The sequence below is a fragment of the Enhydra lutris genome, unplaced genomic scaffold (assembly GCF_002288905.1).
Source record: "Enhydra lutris kenyoni isolate GAN:26980312 unplaced genomic scaffold, ASM228890v2 scaffoldscaffold16, whole genome shotgun sequence".
NCBI lineage: Eukaryota > Metazoa > Chordata > Mammalia > Carnivora > Mustelidae > Enhydra > Enhydra lutris.
The window spans coordinates 33902637-33925552 of NW_019154100.1; the positions used below are offsets into that span (position 1 = coordinate 33902637).

The 22916-nt window shown below is 38.5% G+C and overlaps 1 protein-coding gene across 1 annotated transcript in view; it reads right to left on the reverse strand.

Moving 5' to 3' along the window:
• LOC111147438 (T-box 20) overlaps window positions 1-22916 on the reverse strand; it is a 54217-nt gene that overhangs the window by 16943 nt on the left and 14358 nt on the right. Inside the window, exon 6 of the mRNA XM_022503445.1 lies at window positions 14614-14690. Coding sequence (XP_022359153.1) covers window positions 14614-14690 — 77 coding nt within the window. The remainder of the gene's footprint in view (window positions 1-14613; window positions 14691-22916) is intronic.

Below are 22916 nucleotides of genomic sequence, written 5' to 3' on the forward strand. Positions count from 1 at the left end.
AGGATGGGGAGGGAAGATGGTAAGTAGAATAAGGTTGTCAGTCATCTGTATTTATTAACTGAGATTAAAGGGTAATGACTTCAAATGCTTAAAAACAGGGAAAGTGGGGGAAAGAGAAAAGTTACTAGTTAATTTCAATTCTGTTCATAGGAGGGGACCTACAGAAAATTAGAAACAGGGGACTAGGAGTTTTTAGAAGGCATTAGTGTAAAGGAAAACAGAGTAAGAGTACAAGCCTCACTAGATACCAAAAAACAATAGTACAAAAAAAGGTTCCTAATAAGACAGACCACACAGCAAGAGATTATTTACATAAGACTTGTTTATCTATTTAAATATAACAAAACAACTGAACAACTAAATTCAAACATATTAATATGTACATTACATATATACTTTATATATGTTTTATACTTATGTAGTGTGTATGTACAACCCATAATATTAATGTACATTGCCATGTGGAAAAAAAACAAGGTAGAAAATGTATAGAGCATGTTAAATTTAAGAAAAAGAGAAAAAAATATATAAATGTATACCTGCTTATATTAAAAAACACGCTGAAAGGATAAATAGTCCGTTGTTTTTTTTTAAATGGTTACTTATAGGAGAAGGAAGAAATAGGGTGGAGGGGATTGGGAGAGAATCTTGAGATCTTTGAATAAGCCATATTCTGTAGATCTGTCTTAAAGCCATGTAAATCATTTATTAAATAATCATGTAAGAAAATTACATTTTTAATTCAAAAAAACCCAGAGAATACAGTAAAACAAATGAACCTAAATGTATGTCACTGGGTAATAAGAAAAACTGCATAGGGAAATGCTCCCAAATGACTTTAGAACGCTCTAGTAGTGAAAGAAGAAAAAGAAAATAAACAAACGAACCAAAAACACCCTGGCAGAATCTACACTAAGGATGAAAAGAACCACCACAAAAAGATTTTCAGCTATTTTTAGTTGCCACATTGTTGCAGGTATGTGATTCACATATCCTGAGACTGCTGTGTATCTGCGCACTCCAAGATAAAGCAAATGAGTAATGATAAAACATTCCATCATTCCCTGTATTAGCGAAAGCTGGATTCACAGCATGAGAGAAGAGATAAAAACAGAAGGCGGAAGAGGTTGTGTAAAAGCCCAATCGCCCTGAATTTAAATGAAAAGTGTTAGTTTGAACTCATGTTGGATTTTATCTTTAAAGTTCATGGGCATGTGCCCACCCTCTTCAAACTGAAAGCTTAGGTGGAGAGGTGGTGGCTCACATTTTACTTATTTGAAGTTTTGAGTACCCGGTTCTTATACATTTCAAGGATGTTACTTTGCCATTTTAAAACGCAAATCTGAAAAATATTAGAAAAAGCATTTGCTAATTCCCTCACAATAAACCGGATGATGTTTTAGGAGTCTTTCTCACATCTGCTTTCCCAAAAGCCTTTCATACTGTTCTCTGAAGACCCTGAAAGATTTTAGTGTTCAGAGGAAAAAAAAAAAAAAGTTACAGCCTATTTTCCAATTATTCATCACAGTTCAGGTTCAAGATTAGAAAATGGATAAAAATAACATAGATAATTGCAATCTACAGTGCGGGTTGTATGCATGCCTGGGTTGTCACTTTGTTGCCCTACACTCGGTCACCTTTCTTTGGCTTGAACTATAGGCACTAAAATGACCCTGTGAGCGTGCCTAACTACCACTGTATATCGGAAGGACAAGGCGCTGGCAGAGATCACATCTCGCCAGCTCTGTCAACAGGCTCAAAATGAAATTCTGAGTTTCTTCATTTTAACCCAGAAAGAGGAAAAAATCATCCTATGGGCATAAAATTGCTGGGTAGGAGTTTTCCTTGCTGTTAGTATTTCCATGGCCCCTTAAAGCTCGAAGCCAGGAATCAGCAAACTTTTTCTAAAAAGGCCAGACAGTAAATGTTTAAAGCCTCACATGTTTTATGGTCTCTCTGAGATCCACTCCACTCTGTCTCTGTAGCAGAAAAGCAGCCACATGCAATACGTGAACTGAAAAAAACGTGACTGTGGTCCAATAAAATTTAATTTATACACAATAAAATTTAATTTCATATTATTTTTGCATGTCACAAAGCATTCTTTTTTTTTCCAACCATTTAAAAATGCAAAGACCACTCTTACCATATGGACTCTACCAAACAGGCGGCCAGTAGTTTGCCAACCCCTGCTCTAAGCTACTTACCTGATTAGAGGTGAGCCCACTGACCCTGCACTGCTCCTCACTACTTACCTGATTAGAGTTGAGCCCACTGACCCTGCACTGCTCCTCACGAATACCTTACTGCCTCAGAAGCTCCACAGGGAAGCTAAGAGCGCTGTCAGAACCAAACACTACTTCCTTTTAGCACACTAAGTCATTATGGAAGATCTAGAAATTACCCATAAACTGTGAACCTCTTCAGCAAAGTGGCCAAAACATTTGTTGTTCCATGGTTTGATGCAGGTAAAACTTCTATCCATTCCCAGAATATTAGATTTGCAACATTTCTGAAGTTTCCTTCCTCATCTAAATTAATAGAGTGGCTTTGAGCTCTGAGCAAAAAGACCTGATTCCTACTGGGCTTGTGTCCAAATTTCATGTGTTTGAAAGTCTTATTCAATGCCAGGGGATTTTAAACTTATTTTATTGAGACTTTCAGTACAAATCCTGAATGAATAAGGTGAGATAAGCCTATGTATTTAATTCTCTGTGCCAGCGACATGACTGAGAAAACAAAAGAAACTCAGGAAATCAGGTACAATGCCAACTACACACTTAGATATTTTAGCCACAAACAGGAGAGGGTGAGGGAAGCATCAAGCTGTGTGCCCGGTCATCACTGTACAAAGGAGAAAGCAAGCTGGGGAGGGAACAAATGAAAAGGCCTCTGCCAGAGCTTTACCTATACCCCATCTTCAAGCAGCAGAGATTAATAATACAGGCAGGTCTTTGAGCAGCTGACTGGGAGCAGATTCTCAACGCTGCTGGAGGCTAGGAGTAAGGAATCCCGCCACAGTGCTCTCAGCTAGCACAGGGTGGTTACGGGATACTGGAGACGGTGGGTCTGTGACTATGGCTGGCTCTGGAGCAGGGCCGTGAGGCTGCTCTACCGGGTGGGTGGGAAGTGTGGTGTAGATGATTTCTAGCTGTTGAGGCAGACTGAGAGAGGAGGATAGTCCCTGCACGGTGAGAACTCCCTTTCCAAGGCTATGTTCACCTACCTGCCATAACTCCCTACGTCAAACAGAGTAATTATACTTCCACAGTGGCAAATTATAATAAATTTAAATTATCATCCCATTCTTGGCTCTGCACCTGAAAGATTTAACAAAGATCCACATGCTTTTATTCAAAATTAATCTCAACTTCAAACACTAAGCAAACAGACATCCTGTTCTATAGATGACCTAAGGCAAAGTAATTGGACATTTACAAAATATTCAGCAATTCAAGAGATGAAAACGAATTTCAAAAAGCAGAACAAGTGCTCTCTTTTGAAACTGACTTGTTTCAAGACAAGGAGAGATATTTTAATTCTCTAATTTATATTTTCAAATTTGCAGCAAGATTTAATACCCTCTCTTAACAAAGCAGGCACTAATGGGCATGAAAAGGAAACCATATGGATGGGAAAGTATACTCAGAAATGACAAAGTAATAATCACCACATCCTAAAAGAACTCAATGCCCAAAACACTGGATGCCACAGAAAACAAAATCAACAAGTTAGAAGTCTTATATAAGAAATTTTCCCAAAACCAGAGTAAAAAGTTAAGGAGATGAAAATTATTAAACAGAGAATAGAAACTGGGAATAGATTCAGGAGATCTAACATACATAATAATAGGAGTTTTAGAAGGTCTGACTAGAGTAGACCACTTAGAAGCAAAACAAGGAGGAGATAAAGAAGAATGAGAAGGCAATTTGCCCAAGCTGAAACACCAAACTGAGTTTTGAATTTAAAGCATTTAATTATAGAGTAAATACTAATTTCTACAAATCTACAACTGAACAAATACTGATACAATTTCTCAATTTCAAAGAAAATATTCTAAAAGCATTTTTTCCAGAGAGAAAAAAGTTAAGCTTCCAAAAAAGGGAAGACAGTGGCTTTTATTCCTCAGTATTTAAAAGCCGGATGGCAAAGGACAGCTGAAAGAGTTCTGAGGGAAAAAACTATGACCACAATGGCAGCAGATCCTCTTGGATAAGCAAAAACTCATAAAGAAAAAGGAGCCATATATCCTTCCCTGGCCAATTACTTAACACGAACAACTGAGAGTAAAGTCAGGACACAATTCCAAACATTGGAGAGATTATAGAAATGAGCAATTAACAATGAAATGACTAGAATTCAATTTTTTTTAAAGATTTTATTTACTTTTTTGACAGACAGAGATCACAAGTAGGCAGAGAGACAGGCAGAGAGAGAGGAGGAAGCAGGCTCCCTGCCGAGCAGAGAGCCCGATGCAGGGCTCGATCCCAGGACCCTGGGATCATGACCTGAGCCCAAGGCAGAGGCTTTAACCCACTGAGCCACCCAGGCGCCCCTAGAATTCAATTTAAATGACTGTAGTTGAGGTACTATGAGACTTACAAAAAAATTCTGAGAAAGAAAAAGATACACTAAATCTGGATTTGAAATCCCAGATTATTTAAACTGAAATTATGGTTGAAGGAGGGGTAGTAGAAAGAAGAATCAAACACTAAGTATCTCCTATTTTACAAGAAAAGAAAGTGTATAGTTTCTGACAGTAACAGAGGTACCAACTTTATAATTATGTCTTTTAGAATTTGAAAGCATAATTATTTAAAAAATAAAATGAACATTAGAGAAAGGACCTTGGTTTCAGACAAACTAAAGTGGGTGTGAGGCTCAGCTCACACACAAATTGTGTGAATAAATAAACCAGTCCCTCTAAACTTTGCTATGTCATCTGCCAAATAGGAACAAAATGGTTCTTTAATATTGGATTATAGGATTATTTTGGATTATATAGGATTATTTTGACGAGTGACAAAAATCAAGTGTGTAAAGCATATAGTCCATTGCCTGACAAAAACTTGATAAATATAACAAAAGGCAAGAAGAAAAAATAAAAACATAGGGACACCTGGGTGGCTCAGTTGGTTGGACGGCTGCCTTCGGCTCAGGTCATGATCCCGGTGTTCCCGGATCGAGTCCCGCATCGGGCTCCCAGCTCCATGGGGAGTCTGCTTCTCCCTCTGACCTTCTCCTCGCTCATGCTCTCTCTCATTGTCTCTTTCTCAAATAAATAAATAAAATCTTTGAAAAATATATATAAAGTAAATAGCTGAATTAAACATAGAGCAGAAATAGCAGACATATCAGTTATTACAATATTAGGAGATGGATTACATTTCTTTATTAAAACACAAAGACCATCAGACAAAATTTTTAAAACTACAGATATTCTGTAGTTACAGAGTATCTTTAAATCTATAGATTCTCTGGGGGACCTGGGTGGCTCCGTTGGTTAAGCGACTGCCTTTGGCTTAGGTCATGATCCCAACGTCCTGGGACTGAGCCCACATGGGACTCCCTGCTCAGTGTGGAGCCTTCTTCTCCCTCTCCCCTTGCTCATACTGTCTCTCTCTCACTCTCTTCCAAATAAATAAATAAATAAATAAAATCTTTAAAACTATAAATATTCTGTAGATATACATCATTATTTACTCGACAAGTATGTTGAGTGTGTACTATGTACCAGCCACTATTCTAGGATCTAGGGATATAGTAGGAAACAAAAGACAAAGTCTCAGGGCCCCTGGGTGGCTCAGTTGGTTAAGTGGCTGCCTTTGGCTCAGGTCATGGTCCCCCAGGGTCCTGGGATGGAGGCTCACATCCACTTCCCTGTTCAGCGGGGAGTCCGTTTCTCCCTTTCCCTTTACCCCTCCTCAACTTGTATGCTCTCTCGCTCTCTCAAATAAAATCTTTAAAAAAAAAAAAAAAAAGGGCACCTGGGTGGTTCAGTGGATTGAGCCTCTGCCTTTGGCACAGGTCATGATCTCAGGGTCCTGGGATCGAGTCCCGCATCGGACTCTCTGCTCAGCAGGGAGCCTGCTTCCTCCTCTCTCTCTTTGCCTGCCCCTCTCTGCCTACTTGTGATCTCTCTCTCTCTCTCTCTGTCAAATAAATAAATAAAAAATCTTAAAAAAAAAAAAAAAGACAAAGCCTCAGACCTATTCAGATTTGAGGGCAGCATATTTCTTGCAGAGGATTAAAGTGAGTATAGAGCCCCAATGGCAAACCTGGTCCTGGGTATGCTAAGAAAAGTGAGCAAGAGAAAGAAAGGTACAAGAGTTCAGAGACAGACCTGAGAAGGCTGGGGTCAGATTCCACAGGGCCTTTCAAGCCATGTCTGAACTGGGATTTTACCATCACTGAGAAGGTGAGTCATTAGAGAGCTCTGAGCAAGAATGATGCGGTCCAACTTGCTTTCTTCAACAAGATCCTTCTGACTGTTGTACTAGAAATGGATTTAAGGGCAGTAAGAGTAGAGGTAGAAAGACTAATGAGGAGATTAGTGTAACAATCTAGGGAAGAGATGATGGTATCACAGATAAAGGTGATAGCAGTGGAGATGATAAGTAGTAACTGGATTCCTCTGAACAATTTGAAGGATTAACTGACTGTCTGGATGTGGGAAATGAAAGAAAAAGAGGAGCCAAGGATGACCGCCAGCCTTCTGGCCAGAGCAGTGTGCTGCATTGTGTCTGCAGCACAGATGGGAAGAGTAAGGAAAGAACAGGCGTGGAAGAGTATGACTGGGCACTCCTGTTGCAGATAATGTGAAATTCGAGGTATCCTAGCGGGAGAAGGAAGAGTAAATGAAATAGCGAGTTAGATCTTTGACTCTGAGAGGCCAGAGGAAGAGATGTAAATTGGATAGTGATCAGCATATAATGGCACAAAACTGGATCAGATTAACCAGGAAGTAGGTGCAGACTGAGTAAAACAGGTCCCAGGACCCAGGCCCAGAACACATCACTGTCTAAAGACAGAGGACAAGAGGAAGAACCAAGCTGGGTGAGGGGGAGGAAAGAATGGCCAGTAGAGGAGAATAAAAATCGGAAGAGTGAGAGGTCTTAAAAGCCAGGAAGACAATAGGAGAGAATAAACAGCACTGTCAAACCTGAGGGACAGGCCAAAGCAGATGAGGACTGAGAGTGACCATTGGATTTAGCCATGCAGAGGTCACCGGTGACCCGGACAAGGGTGGGATGGTGGAGAAGAGGGTGAAAGTCTGAAAGGGTAGGAAAGACAAAGGGAAGAGAATACACATAACTCTTTAAGCAGCTTTACTATGAGACGGAGCAGAAAACTGAAGAGTCGGTAATTGAATAGACAAGTGGAATCAAGAGAAGGTTTGTTCCTTCATGGAAGAAATGTCAGGATATTGGATGATGCAAGAGAGGGGGGTATCCTGCTGTAGTAACAAGAGATTTTTAAAAATTAAAAGGCAAAGAAAGCAAAAATTTTAAAAGCATAATAATATAATACTAGGCAAAGTAGAATCCAAGACAAAGAGCATTAAATGGGATATATTTACTGATAAACTATGGAACTTAAGTAGTTTAATAAGTCTTCCCCAAGAGTACTGCACCCAAGGGCACCCGGGTGGCTCAGTTGGTTAAGCATCTGCCTTCTGCTCAGGTCATGATGCCAGGGTCCTGGGATCAAGCCCCACATCTGCTCCTTCCTCACCTCCCATTCATGCTCTCTCGCTCTCTCTCTCTTAAAATAAATGGATAAAATCTTTACAGGAAAAGAAAAAAAAGTACTGCACCCAGATGAATTTATAGGCAAGACTGTAAAATCACTTCCTTGCTATTTAAACTGATCCAGACAACAAAGAGAAGGAACATATTTCAACTCATTTGAACAAACTAGCAGAAACCTGATATCAAAAACTGACAGAAAGGAAAGAAGAAAAAAGTCAAATCTGTTTCAAAGATTGATTTAAAAAAAAAAAAAAACTTAAGTACAATACAAGTAAATTAAATCCACCATGTATTATAAGAAAGCCAGATAAAATCAAGATAGGATTTATTCTAGGAATAAATGGAAAATTCAACATAGACACTATGAGTATAATTGATACTATTATTATTTTAAAGTAGAAAAATAAAACTGTCTAAAATGTTAAAAGAGCATTAAATGTAATTTCAACTAATATTCAGAATAACAAAAAATTCTTTAGGCATAGAAGGGTATTGCCTCAATATGATAAAGAATATCCTCCTGAAACCCATAGCCAATGAAAATCATATATAATGACCAAACATTAGAGGCATTGTTAAACAAGTCAAGAACAAGAGAAAAATGATTGTTCATCATTACTTTTCAGTAGGGTCCTGGAAAATTTAAGTCAGTTCAATACAAGGAAAAGACATTTTTAAAAGCATAGCTATTAGAAAGAAATACATAAAATTATCATTTTTTACAAATTATATAGCAATCTAACTGGAAAATTCAAGAGACTAAAAAGAAAAATTATTAAAACTATTTTTTTGAAGTTCAGTAAAATGGCAGTATGCCAAAGACATAGGAATCAATAGCTTTTTACAGACTAAACTAGGTAGATTTCTGATTAAAAATTCTACTTCCAAAAGCAAGCTCTTTCCTCCCAAAAAACTCTACTACAGTACTATTCAATACAGAGGTAGTGTGAGCCATATATGCAATTTTAAATAGTCTAGATATCACATTTTTTAAATAGGTGAAATTAATTTTAATATAGTTTATTTAACCCAACATATGTCCAAAATATTATTTTAACACCTAACAATATTTTAAAACTGTTCTTGAGATATTTTCCTTTTTTGTTCAAGGAGCCTTCAAAATAATGGGGTTTGGTTTTTGTACTTACAGCACATCTCAATGTAGAAAAGCCACATTTCAAGCCCTCACTAGCCATCTGTGGGCAGTAGCTATTGATTAAATTGGACAGTGTAGCTCTAGTAGACCTAGCTATAATCCTAAGAAAATACAGGCAGGACTTACAAACTTGAAAATATCAAAACTTCTGGGGCACCTGGGTGGCTCAGTGGGTTAAGCCTCTGCCTTTGGCTCAGGTCATGATCTCAGGGTCCTGGGGATCCAGCCCTACCATCAAGCCCTACCATGGAGCCCCTGCCTCTGGCTCTCTGCTCAGCAGGGAGCCTGCTTCACCCCCACCCCACTACCGCCCCCGTCTCCACCCTCCCCACCTCTCTGCCTACTTGTGATTTGTCTGTCAAATAAATAAAAAAAAAATTAAAAAAAAAATAAAATATCAAAACTTCTAAAGAACTTAAGAAGACATTTCAGTAAAAGGACAAATATATGACATATTCCTAGAAGGAAGTTCCAAAACTGTAAAGATACCAATTTTCTCTCCCAAATCACTGCATAAATTGAACATAAGCCCAGTCAAAATTCCAAAGACTTTTTTGGGAAGACCTGACAAAATGGTTCCAAAGACTGGAAGTGTAAATATCAAAGAATATAAAGAAAATTTGAAAATAACAAGTAAAAAGGTTTGGAGTTTGCCATATCAGGTATCTAAGTATCATCAAATATTCATGCATTTTATCAATTTACAAAAATAAAAACAATATTGGAAGATCAATAAAGAGACTACAAAAACTACTACAGGCAAAAATTTAGTATATGATAGAAGGAATTATAAATAAGTAGGAAAGGAATATGTTAGTTAATACATGGTATTGGAACCACTTATAAAAAAACAGACATGTCCCTGTATATTTTTTAATAATATTTTCGTGATAAAATATTCTGTTTATCAAAAGCATACATAGAAAGCTAATTTCAAACTGATAAAATGGTTCCAATATAAGCAATAAAAATACTCATGTAAGTAGTTTACATAGATCAATAAAAGATAAACAATCCAAAAGAAAAAAAAAAGCTAATGACATAAACAGGCCAATTTACAAAAGGAAGTACAAATTTCCTATCAAATTGGCAAAGATGAAAAATTATGTTTGACAAGGGCACAAGAAATGGGCGCTCTTGACAATGCCATGGACAATCATTCTTGAAGGAAACCTGGCATTTTGCATGAAAAGCCTTAAAAGCGTGTATTATCTTTCCCATTACATAAAGTATCTAAACTAGGCAAAATCATAAAGAAAGTAGAACAGATACTACCAGGAGCTGGGGGAGGAGGAATGGAGAGTCACTATTTGAAATAATGAGTACAGATTTTCTACTTAGGATGATGGAATCACTGTAAATGTAAATGTAAAATGTAATATGGGGATGGTTGCACAACATTTGAATATACTTAATGCCACTGAATTGTTTACTTAAAAATGATTAAAATGGGGGTGTCTGGGTGGCTCAGTGGGTTAAGCCTCTGCCTTCAGCTCAGGTCATGATCTCAGGGTCCTGGGGTGTAGCCCCCATTGGGCTCTCTGCTCAGCAGGGAGCCTGCTTCCCCCCCTCCGCCCCGCCTGCCTCTCTGCTTACTTGTGATCTCTGTCAAATAAATAAATAAAATCTTTTTTAAAAAATGATTAAAAGGGTAAACTTTTATGTTGCATATGTTACCATGATTTTTTAAAATTCCACTGCTTGGCCGTACACATTTATTAAACCGTTTTTCCATTAGTGAATATTTAGGTCTTTCTCAAAGTTTTAACAAATAAAAAGATCATGATTTAAAAAAGTATATCCCTGGGGTGCCTGGGTGGCTCAATGGGTTAAAGCCTCTGCCTTCGGCTCAGATCATGATCTCAGGGTCCTGGGATCGAGCCCTGCATCATCAGGCTCTCTGCTCAGCAGGGAGCCTCCTGCTTCCTCCTCTCTCTCTCTCTGCCTGCCTCTCTGCCTACTTGTGATGTCTGTCAAGTAAATAAATAAATCTTTAAAAAAAAAAAAAAAGTATATCCCTTTCTGCCCATGGGTCCTGTCCTCATGCTCTAATAAAACCGCCATTTGGCACACACACAAAAAATAAAAATAAAAAATAAAAATAAAAAAAATTATATGCCTAGACCCAGCATTTTTATTTGTTAGTATTTATCCTATGGTAATAATAAAGAATATAGGAAAGGTATATATTTTCCTCCTAGCTCTGTCTATAATAATGAAAAGTGGGAAACCTAAATAACTCAGATACAGGATTGGTCAAATAAATGATCATATACAGTAGAAAATTAGGCAGCCATTAAAAAGTATACCACAGACATATCTACTGATATTAAGCAGAAATGATTAAAAATAGTATGTATGCAGGGCGCCTGGGTAGCTCAGTCAGTTAAAGCCTCTGCCTTCGCCTCTGGTCGTGATCCGAGGGTCCTGGGCTGGAGCCCCGCATCTGCTCAGCAGGGGGCCTGCTTCCCCCGCCCCCATCTCTCTGCCTGCCTCTCTGCCTACTTGTGATCTCTCTCTCTGTCAAATAAATAAATAAAATCTTAAAAAATAAAAATAGTATGTATGTAAACTTTAAAGGAAGTAAATATTCATACATGGCATAGGAAAGTACCTAGAAGAATATCTTTGCCAGTGGTTATCTCTGAGTGAATGGGATTTGTTACTTATTTAAGCTCTTCTTCTTATTTGTTAGCATTTTTCTACAATGAGCATGAACTCTCTTTGGAGAAAAAAAAAAAAAGACTAACAAAAGAAAATTTTGAAGAAATCACTGAAAAATGCTCCTAGTTATTTTTCCTCAAAAGTAACACCATGCTTTCCCTTACTATACAAAGCACTCCCCCAAAAAAAGAAAACACTAAGTGACAGTCTGTTTATTATTCTCTGACATACCAGCAGATAATTCTTTTCCTGAACAAAATAACTATAAATTCGGTTATATTAAGAAATGCCTTTGGGCTTTTGGTTTGCTTCTAAGCTGTCCATTATAGGTATATGTGCAAAGCATCTAATGAATGAAGGAGATGCTGTCACTGGAGAGTAAGGCTACACATAGAGCATTCGAGACATTCAAGTATCTGCACAGGACCTAGTAAAATGAGAGCAGGGAAACTGTAATGCCTTATACAGTATCCCAAACACTTGTGCAATTGTAGAGGAAATAATACAATGAGTTTGGAGGTATAAGGCAAACAGATCCAGTCCCAACAACATTTTGCTTTGGGTGTCCCACACATAAGTTGTAAATCTGGAACAGGAAACTTGAAATCATTAAGGTCACATATTTATAACATCATATTCAATTAGGTTAGAAAAGTGCAATTTCTGTCATCATGTCATAAAAAGATGTGTTTTTGTCTCAGATCTCTTATAGGAAAAGTCCCCTATATTGTTACAGATAGGGCTGTTTTCAATCAGTTACAAGGAGCAATTCAATTACTAGATGGTTTAGTGCAGTAACTGACTCCAGACTAATTTAATTTCTTTAGGTCTCTAAAGATCAATTGATCTGATTTGACCCATCCCCAAAGGCTGTTTAGGGAAAATTCAGACTTAAATACCTGGAAATGAAATCCAAAACCTTGGCCAATTTCACACTAGTTAGGTCATCCTGCAAACTTTCAGCTGGTCACAGAAGATGCCCTCTTCGCCCTCAGACCATTGAAAGCTACTCAGCTTCATAGACATGTGAGTGCTCCCCACAGCAGGATGTTTATTCGATCAGTGGAAAATGTGCCTGCATGCATTATCAAATCTACTGTTGTAAAGGGCAGTCTGGGGACTCGTATCTCATGAGCACACGTGCAAATAAGGGGCTATTTTTGCTCCGGGAGTAGTTTATTAAGACTCTTAGACTTACACTTAAATGGGGCAAAAAATTATAATTATTTCACATTTTTAGATTTATAAAGTGTTTCATAAATGCCACCTTACTTGATTCTCATAATAAACTTTTGAATGAGCGGGGTTATTTTTCCCATCCTCTAGGTGAGGGGACAAAGGCTAGGAGACTTCTCCAGGATCACTCAGCCAGTAGAAGGCAGAGCTGGGACTCTAACCCATGAGTTTGTCTCCCAGTAGATCATGCTCACCCCTTGATCTGAGACAGAAGGTAAAAACACAACACTACTGTCGCACTGAGCCACTGTCTTCATTCTCACCTGCTACCTGACTGAAATGGAGAGGTTCATTGCTTCTGGTTCTCCAGAAATAAGAGATGAAAAAGGTCATGCCTGAATGACAGCAGCCTTTATCAATGGACTTATTTGTCACCCACACTGCTAATGCCACATTCTCTGTGACTTGGGTCTCAAGGCCGACCTGCTTGCCTATGTCCCACCTCACTGGGGAGCTATCCATTTGGTGTCTCAGTGCAGTCTGCAATCGACTTTCAACCACAAGCTCAAGTTTCCTTCCCTGATCTCAGCACCCTCAACCATTTGTCAAGTTCTCCAATAACTTAATTTCTCCCTTCTACTTAAATCCCACAGCACCTGCTCCACTCTCAGCCTCTCCTGCTGGCTTCTCTGCCTCCCTACTGAGCCTCTATATCTTTTCCTCCAAATCAAAACCACCCCGTGATACCTGCTACTTGGGAGGGCAGAGGGAAGGATCAGACAGCTATTGCTAAAATGTGCAATGACCCCTTCATTTGCATTTCTAGGACAAGTTGGAGAGAAGTGGCAAAATCAGGAGATGTGACCATGTGTCAGGTAACAAAGAGTGTGAAAGACATGTGTAGCAGCTGGTGGGGAGGAAATCACACAAAGATTTGGAGGTAAAATACACCAGAGGCCTGGTGGCTAGGGTATGCCACCTGTCAAATGTAGACTCCGGGCCACACAAAAGACGTAGAGAAGATGAATACGGTCTAAAGATCTAATGTATAACATAGTGACTAGAGTTGGTAACACTGTATTGTATAATTGAAGTCTGCCAAGAGAGTAGAACTTAAATATTCTCACACAAAAAAGAAGTACAGAAAGTTCCATAGTACGGTTAAGGGATACAAATAATCAGTTAGGTTGAAAAATCTTCTCCCTAAAAAAAATGCATTATTTTTTGGCATTCCTATGGGCAAGCTGCGGATCTCAACATAGACATTACTCACCACATAGAGGATCTCACACTGCATAAACCATTTTAACTAAGTTAAAAGTTGAGTAAGTTACAGGCACATGATTCTCGTTTGTCTTCTTCAAGGTTCTGAGACCTGATGTCTCTCCTATTAAATATAAGCAGTCTATGCCACATTTAAAATATGGGCCTTGAATTAAATGACATCTCCTTGCTTCAAAGTTCCAAACAACTCATATTCTTCATGCTAGCAAATATGTCCACTTCAGAAAGCAAAGGCTATCAAGATTCCATGTCTCTGCAGATTACCACCTAAGAGAGGAAGCTTAGCATCATCAAAAGGACTGAGTCTTTGATAAGGAAGAAATCCTATTTTTTACAGTTGAGTCAATGTCCTGACCAAAGAAACCACCTCCTCACAAACACAGATGCAGGTGCGGCAGCTGTCCCAGTTTAAGCAGCCACATGTCTACAGGGCTTCTAGGTGGAAGGGAAGGTGGGGTGTGGGATCGGAGACTATCTACAGTAAGGTTATGGCACTTTGGCGTTGAAAGGACTGTGTTCTTACAAACCCACTCTTCTCTTTATCTTATCTGGACAGAAAAGTAGATATAAAATTCTCATTACCTCTCAATGTCAGTGAGCCTGGAGGAGTCCCGGAAGCCTTTGGCAAAAGGGTTGCTATCTATTTTCAGCTTGGTTATCTGCAAAGGAATGAATGGGTAACAGAACAATATCATTTCCGAGGTCAAGGAAGTGAAATCAGAAATAAAGAGTTTGTTCATTTCCCAGGCCACCCCAAGAATACTTGATGTTTCTTAGGATCTTGAGAAGGGTGGAAAGTGATAGAGAAATTCACGGGAGGGATGACTCACAGCCAGGTGGGACAACTGGTCAGGGAGGGCCTCAGAGATGAAGGATTTGAGGACTGGCTGGTCTCCTAGAAAATAGCCTGAAGGTCAATGGATAGAGAGAGTTAGGGAGGGGGCCTTTCCTGAATGGCCCAGTGAAGAATTTAAGAGAACCCTGAAAGGATGGGGCTTGCCTGGGGAATGGGAGAGCCCTAGAAGTCCAGCATTGGTGGGTAATGGGAAACACAAACAAAAATACTGCCTCCTGGGACGCCTGGGTGGCTCAGTGGGTTAAGCCGCTGCCTTCGGCTCGGGTCATGATCCCAGCGTCCTGGGATCGAGTCCCACATCGGGCTCCTTGCTCAGCGGGGAGCCTGCTTCTCCCTCTGCCTCTGCCTGCCACTCTATCTGCTTGTGCTCACTCTCGCTCTCTCTCTCTCTGATAAGTAAATAAAATCTTTAAAAAAAAAAAAAAAAAAAAAAAAAATACTGCCTCCTGCTGACTTGGCAGCATCATTTGTGAATCCTATGGGCACATATAGATAACATAATGGAGAAAAAGATCAAATGGCCAGTAATAGTTTCATGTTCAATACTCTATTGAAATACATGACATAAATACATGATATAAACCTTTCAGAATATAAATTTATCCCTGCTCTCCTTTCCATCTGACTAAATTAGAATCAACCAGTCTTTTGTTTTCCTCCCATACAATGCTATTTATAGAGTCTGTGCTTGTATAAAGGAAAATATTTCCTAATAAGAATCATAGTCTGAAGTATTAAGTATCTAAGAGGAGCTAGTCATAATTCCCACAGCATTAATATTAATGTAAAAAGATCCACTAAATCATATGCACGGTGCCTCCAAAGAAACAGACATTAGGTTGTGAAGCAAAAAAAAAAAAAAAAGCACTGATTAAAAGATACTTGACTTATAAAATTCCTGATTAGAGCCAAAAAGAACCCATGAGGACCAAGACACAGCTTGTCCCTATCTAAACTGGAACTTCAGACACTCTTAAAGACAGTCCTAGCTCACCGGCATCAGAACAAGAACCCACGCTAACCTTTAGAGAGAGATACACAAAATAATCTTAACCTGGAGAAAAGGTTATAGGTTGAGGCACGTCCTCCTCACAAACACTAAACACAATCAAAATAGATAGCCTGAAATACTCTCTCACCAAAACGCAACTTCTTCTCTGATCAGAGTGTATGAGCTATGCATTTTAAATCATTAACACCTAAAGAACTGCCTTTTTCATTACAAAAGAAAGGCATTATTTCCCTTTTCGAATTTTCTGAACATGAGCTAACCAATGCACATGCTGCAAAGAAGCTATTTACCTCACTTAAAATAGAACTTCCCACACTCTCCTATCCAGAGACCCTCCTTTTTCTGTCATGAACATTGACCAGTTATAAGATTGATTATTTGATAGTATTAATTTTTAAGAGGGCTTGCCAGTATTTCACAAGTGCTCATTGTTAGCCTGTTCACTCTAGTGCAGCCAAAAAAAAAAATTACTGATTTCCTTTTCAGCTTAGTTAATGGACATGGTAAACAAGGAAGGAAGGAGGAAAACTTCTTCGTGAATAACAACAGGTATTTTAAATTTGCATATAAAGAAAGACATTGGAACCTCTGAGGTTCTAACTCTAAGGTGTGGCCATGCAGAGTGGCTGCCACCACTGTCATAGCCATGGATTTTCTCAGGGCTGGAGTCTGTTTCAGTCATCCTTCAGACTATGATTTAGTTTTGCAGGTCCACTTTCAGGATGCAGGAGAAAATTTTATTTGTTTCAAATAAACTGGAAGCATCTTCAGAAAGCACAAGCAATTCGTATGCTCTTAAGATTATAAAACAACAAGATTTTTAAATCCTCAGGCGCTGCGTCTCTTTCTACCGAATGATTACAAGTTAAAAATGCCTTCTATTTCTCAAACGCTTTCTAGTTCATGAAAATGCTTTCAAAGTAATTCATCGACAAATATTTAATGCGGACGGATGACTTATCGTGCACTATGCTAAGTGTTGGACGGGCGGAGATAAAGAGCATGCGTGCCCTGCCCTAATGGTGCTTCAACGTGCCAGGCACAAGCGGAGGGATACATAGCTAATCAGAACTGAAGCCAATTCACGGGCTGCCACGGGCCGATTCACATCCGCCGCGGGGTTAGTGACTTAAGGGTCAACCAAACCCAGATGAAAATTTCCAACTGCCAACTGTGAGGAAGAACAATGAAGTCAAGCCTTCTTTCAAGCCCAATCCCTATAAGCTAATTAATAAAATTTAAAAGGGAATAGATAAAATTTCATGGAGACAGTGGCGGATATCTGATGGAAAAAGCCCTTGGACAGCCGTTCCTCTAAGATGCGGACCGTATCTCGCTTTGAGTCTTTCCAAACTAAAAGAATAGTAAGTACGACCTATCTGTTGTGATGATTAAAAGGCTTTTGATCTGCTTGGTCCCTGTGAAGGATTTCGAAAATTATATTTGCTTTTCTCCATTATTTCCAAAAGGGAAAGGCTGTTGGCTCGGAATGGGATGACTGTCATAGAGAATCAATACTCTCAGCATGAGTGTGTCGTTCAAGCAGGACATCACCTTATCTAGTATTACTGCCATAACCCTGAAGAAGTCAATTACATTCAACAGTTTTCAGATTTCCTTGGAATTTTCTTTCACTATTAGAATGTTCTATTTCCAATATCTTACTAGTCTCCCTTTCATAATGCCCAGGCAGATCACTGGTAACTTTTTTCTTTTTCCCCCCACATTTTGTTATAAGTTCAAACTATAGGAAAGTTTTGAGAACAGAATTAGCTACTCTCATACACCTAGATTCAACAATTAGTTACAGCAATGATGTGACTTAAGTGTGTTAATTAGAAATGGAGCTTAAGGGGTGCATAGGTGGTTCAGTGGGTTAAGCCTCTGCCTTCAGCTCAGGTCATAATCTCAGGGTCCTGGGATTGAGCCCCGCATCGGGCTTTCTGCTCAGTGGGGAGCCTGCTCTCTCTCTCTCTCTGCTTTCTTGTAATCTCTGTCAAATAAATAAATAAAAAATCTTAAAAAAAAAAAAAAAAAAGAAATGGAACTTAAGCCTTTCTCTATAGACCATTTTATCTAATTCCAGGTTAAAGTATTGCTTTTGGAAGTTAAAGGGAAAAAAGCTGAATGGATGTCTAATTAATAAAATTGTAGAGGGGCCCCCAAGTAACACTACAATTTCAAACAGGTTTTATGGAGTACTGATCAGCAGTACAAAGACTGTGAGTTAAACTTCTTATTGTACTCACCGTGCTCACTGTGCTATCACTAGTCTCTGAGTTTACTGGGGTGTCAACAGTAAGCAGCCCAGAAATGTTTGTTGAAGTTTACTCCAAGGACAAGCAATCAGAAATAGGATTTCACCTTTTTACCAGTCATGGACTAGCAAAACTCTTCTTGAGTTTACAGAAATAGCACTTCATTTTGTTTCTAATTTTTAAGTAAAATAATTTTTAAATAGGATTTCAACATTCTAGGTAATCATGCATTTTTAAGAGGTCAGGCATAGATTTTATTCCACGGATATGTCAATAAAAACAGCAGTAACATAGAAAGAAATTTATTTCTGAAGATACAGTTTTATATCCCTTTATGCCATTTGGGATAACTGAAAAGGTTATACATCTGCGAACTGATGAGAAGGCACCCAAGTTACATACAGTGATCTGAGCCGGACATCATTCCATCTGGTCCCCAATACAGAATCCCTGTCACTATGTGTGACGCTGCTGAACAACGTGATCCATGTCAATGGTGATACTGTGTAAGGATCCCTAAAAGGCCAACTAACCAAATATGATATGTTAAAAAAAAAACAACCCATATGAAACTACAGGTACAGTGTGTAACTCAAAAGCCAAATTTAAAAGCAGCATTGTTTTTCATTTGGTGAGGAAAAGGTGTTACAGGGCAGCTTTGCGTGCTTATGAAATCCCACAGTTCTGTGTGTGCTGCGGACAGGCAAATCACAGACGAATTCAGGCTAAAACACACCGCTATTTTTTCATCTGTTATCTCAATAATATAGGACATAATGCATTTCTTTGCCAGAAAATTCACTCCCAACATCTCCTTTATCGATAGATAATAACCGTATGCCAAACTAGAGAACAAATTTTTGACATTGCCAGCTGCAAGAGGAGAAGGGGACATTTCCCAGGGGTAATTATTCCATGCCATGTGGGATCACTGGGCTCTGAATCCAGCCACAAGGTGGAATTGGCCCTCAGAGACCATTTCTCCAATTATCAGGAAAAGATCTGTCCAAAGGCATTTGAAAATGAAACCTGACCTACACTGCAACTGCACAGCAATGGTCGGCCTACTCAAAAACAAGGTATGACCTTTAAATCTGAAATTATAAAATAGTTTGTTGAAAGTGTAATGTATTTAGGTTTTATCTAATAATGTAAAGAAATGCAATCATTTCCCCCCCCAAAAAACAGCAAAATATGCCCCATTTTCATTTTTTATAAATAAAACTACCAGCCACAATACATGAGAAGCTTCTTCACAAATTCTGTTGGAAACTGATTTTACTTTTAATAGATATAAAAATAACAGTCCTGTCCAAAGTTTAAGAGATATGAATGTGACGGGGGTCTGGGTGGCTCAGTGGGTTAAAGCCCCTGCTTTCGGCTCAGGTCATGATCCCAGGGTCCTGGGATCGAGCCCCACATCGGGCTCTCTGCTTGGCAGGGAGCCTGCTTCCCCGCCCCCCCATCTCTCTGCCTGCCTCTCTGCCTACTTGTGATCTCTGTCAAATAAATAAGTAAAATCTTAAAAAAAAAAAAAAAAAGATATGAAGGTGATCCTAAAGGTGAATTTTTCAATTTTCCTCTCTTTTCTTTCTGTTCTTCATGCATGGAAAAATAATAATACTTAACACTAAGTACATGTTTATTTCCTATATATAGTTATTTTATTATATATCTGCTATGGGAAAATAGTACACAAGCATGGATATAGCCATGGAAAAGTGGTAGATGTGGGGAGGCTTGAGAAAGAATCAAGGATAAGTTTAGAAAATTACTGAAGACTAATGAAAATACTAATCCCAAAACTGATTTATTTATCCCACATATGTTTATTGAACATGAATTTTGACTGGTCTTATAACTTTTTAAACCATTTGCAAAACTGGTTTATTAGTATATCAAATGAAATCTTTGACTATTACATGAATTTCAGATATACATATGGCATGGAAATTATGGGTTAGAGGTGGATTTAAAGAAAGAAACCCAGACACAGCAGGATCTATTGAGAAAAATTAGTTCTGAATCTAATCACTTCTATTGTAGGTTATTTAGCAATGAAATGATATACTCACTGTATTAATCTTTATACTTAATGATGCAGTGAATGAGAGCTAGGAACTGGTAACTAGATTTTGAGCCCATTTATAATCTCAATTAGAAATAAACATTTGCAGGGGCACCTAGGTGGCTCAGTCGTTGAGCGACTGCCTTCAGCTCAGGTCATAATCCCAGGGTCCTGGGATCGAGCCCCACATTGGGCTCCCTGCCCTACGGGAAGCCTGCTTCTCCCTCTCCCACTCTCCCTGCTTGTGTTCTCTCTCTCACTGTGTGTCTCTCTGTCAAATAAATAACTAAATAAAATCTTAAAAAAAAAAATAAACATTTGCAAGAAGAGCAACTGAGGTTAGGATGTGTGTTTATTAGTATATGACTCTTAATTTAGCAACATTTTCAAATTCACTTTCCAAACCTTGAAACTGTCAGTGGTCACTTCCTTTGACCTGCAGTCTAGTTAGCATGAGGCCACCAAAGGAGGCTTTAAGACCCAGAAGATAGGGCTTCTGTCACTTACCAGATTCGTTACGTTGGGTAAATTTGGTAACCACCCTGAACCTGCTTTTTCATCTACAAAATGGGGCTCCCGGGGCCTTCTTCAGGAGACTAGTGTCAGAATTAAATGAGATATTGAGAAAAAAATGTAGAGAGGTTTTTTTCTAAATTAAAAGTCATAAACCTAGGCCATGAATGTTAGTTGGATCCTAGTTCAAAGTGGGTAAATGAAGATATTAAGGAATAATTCTTACTAATTTTCTTAGCTGTGAAAAAGACATAGTGCTTATAAAAACAATATTCTTATTGTCAGTATATACTTGTAGAAGTACTGACAGGTAAAGTATCATGATGTATGCTATTTAGTTTCAAATGATTCAGGGAAGGAGAAAAGTACAGAGAAATAGGGCAGGCGAGGTCCAGCAAGGTGACCTTGGATGGGAAATTTAACCCCACGCCTCAATTTTCCCAGCTATAAATGCAACATACAAAGACTATTTGTTCCTATTTTATAATATCCTTGTGAAGATTAAAGACAATGCGCTTTAAATGATCCCTAGCACCTAGTAAGTACCCAAATATTAGCTATGATTACAATTATGTAGATAAAACCTCTGATTCCAGTGTACCATGAGCTGAGAGGTCCTGCCAACATTTATTCAGGATTGCTCCTTCACCTATTAAACTAAATCTAAGGTGTTATTATTAGAAACTTTTCTTCAATTTTCTTCAGTTGGTAATTTTCACTTAAAAAAAAACAATTTATCTATTCTTGCTTTGGTTTTCTTTACAGAGAATTCTGATAAAAGCAATGAAATTTTTACATGACAAGTTTCTGTTTTAGTCTCAAACATCAACAGACTTCTTGTAGAAGTACAAATCTACCGTCTTATAGTATAAAAGCTATAAAAGTCTTATAGCATAAAAGCTATAAATTCAAATTCGTGTAAAATGAATGTTTCAGGAATGTTCTCTGAATCTATATATGTGTTACATGTGTCCTCAGATAAAAACTGGGTTAATGTTTCAGATTCCCAGTGAAACAGTATTAGGGTTTTACACCCTGGTAGGCTTCAATCTACAGCCAGCTTTCTAGCTTGGGCATTCTCTGGAAGTTTCTACTCTTGCGTTGTTGCCTTAGAGATAACCGAAAAGTTTTAATACTTTGCTTTTACTTTAAGATGATTAGTATGATAACATTTGTACCTTCATCTACCTCATTAAAAAAATGTGCCACTAATAGTTTAAAATCAGAAAAAGTGACAGAGCCTCTTTGAACATACTAGAGACAGTCCAATAGTTGCCATATGCCTTATTTTTAGGGTTCCTGACAGTTTCCAAAGGCATGTTTACACACAGCACCACATTTGATCCTCACAGGAATTCCCCAGATGTTCTAGGCAGTTCTTAGCTCCATTTAACAGGTAAGGAAAATGGCAGCCACAGTGGTGAACTAAAATCTACTCCAAGTCAGACAGAAATTATAGGTGCTTATGCTTTACAGATACACATCCACTCCTGCCTTTTGCTCATTTCCCTCCCCTGGGCTCCCATTTCCTCATTTGTGTAGGGTTACCTGGGCTCTCAGCTTCACCTTCTTACTTTTGTTGAGACACACAACATCATATCTCCTCTGGCTGACCTATCCCACCCTGGCCTCTGAGCCATCTATCAGGCATCACCTTATAATTACTGGCTCAGAACCTAAAATATAACAACATCGAAACAAGAGGAGAGCCACAGCCCTGGCTACCTTAAAACTAACCAAATAAAAGCAAGCTGCAAAGACCTAGAGAGGCCACAACCAACCAAGTTTGTCAAGTAAAGTGAATGAGTTCCTTTTACTGAAGTATATCAGAGGAATTCTATTTCTGGTCCTTCCTGGCCATGAAAAGTTACTATCCTCTCTTAGCTTCAGCTTCTTCACTACAGAATATTCCTGTTACCCCCGCCTTCATGGTTATGCTGACTGGGAAAGAAGAAAATATATGGGGATCTCTCTACCAGCACCCAGCCCTCAGTAAGACTTTGACAGTTATTCAGTTGGACGAAACCTTATGGATGAAGAAATGCATAAACTTGAAATGTGATATATATCAAAGAGTACAAACTATAAAACTCAATATTATAAATTAGATATCTTGAAGTTAATTAAATATACACTGCTTACATGCTACAGTTTGTTATCTAAAGAGACACTTAAAAT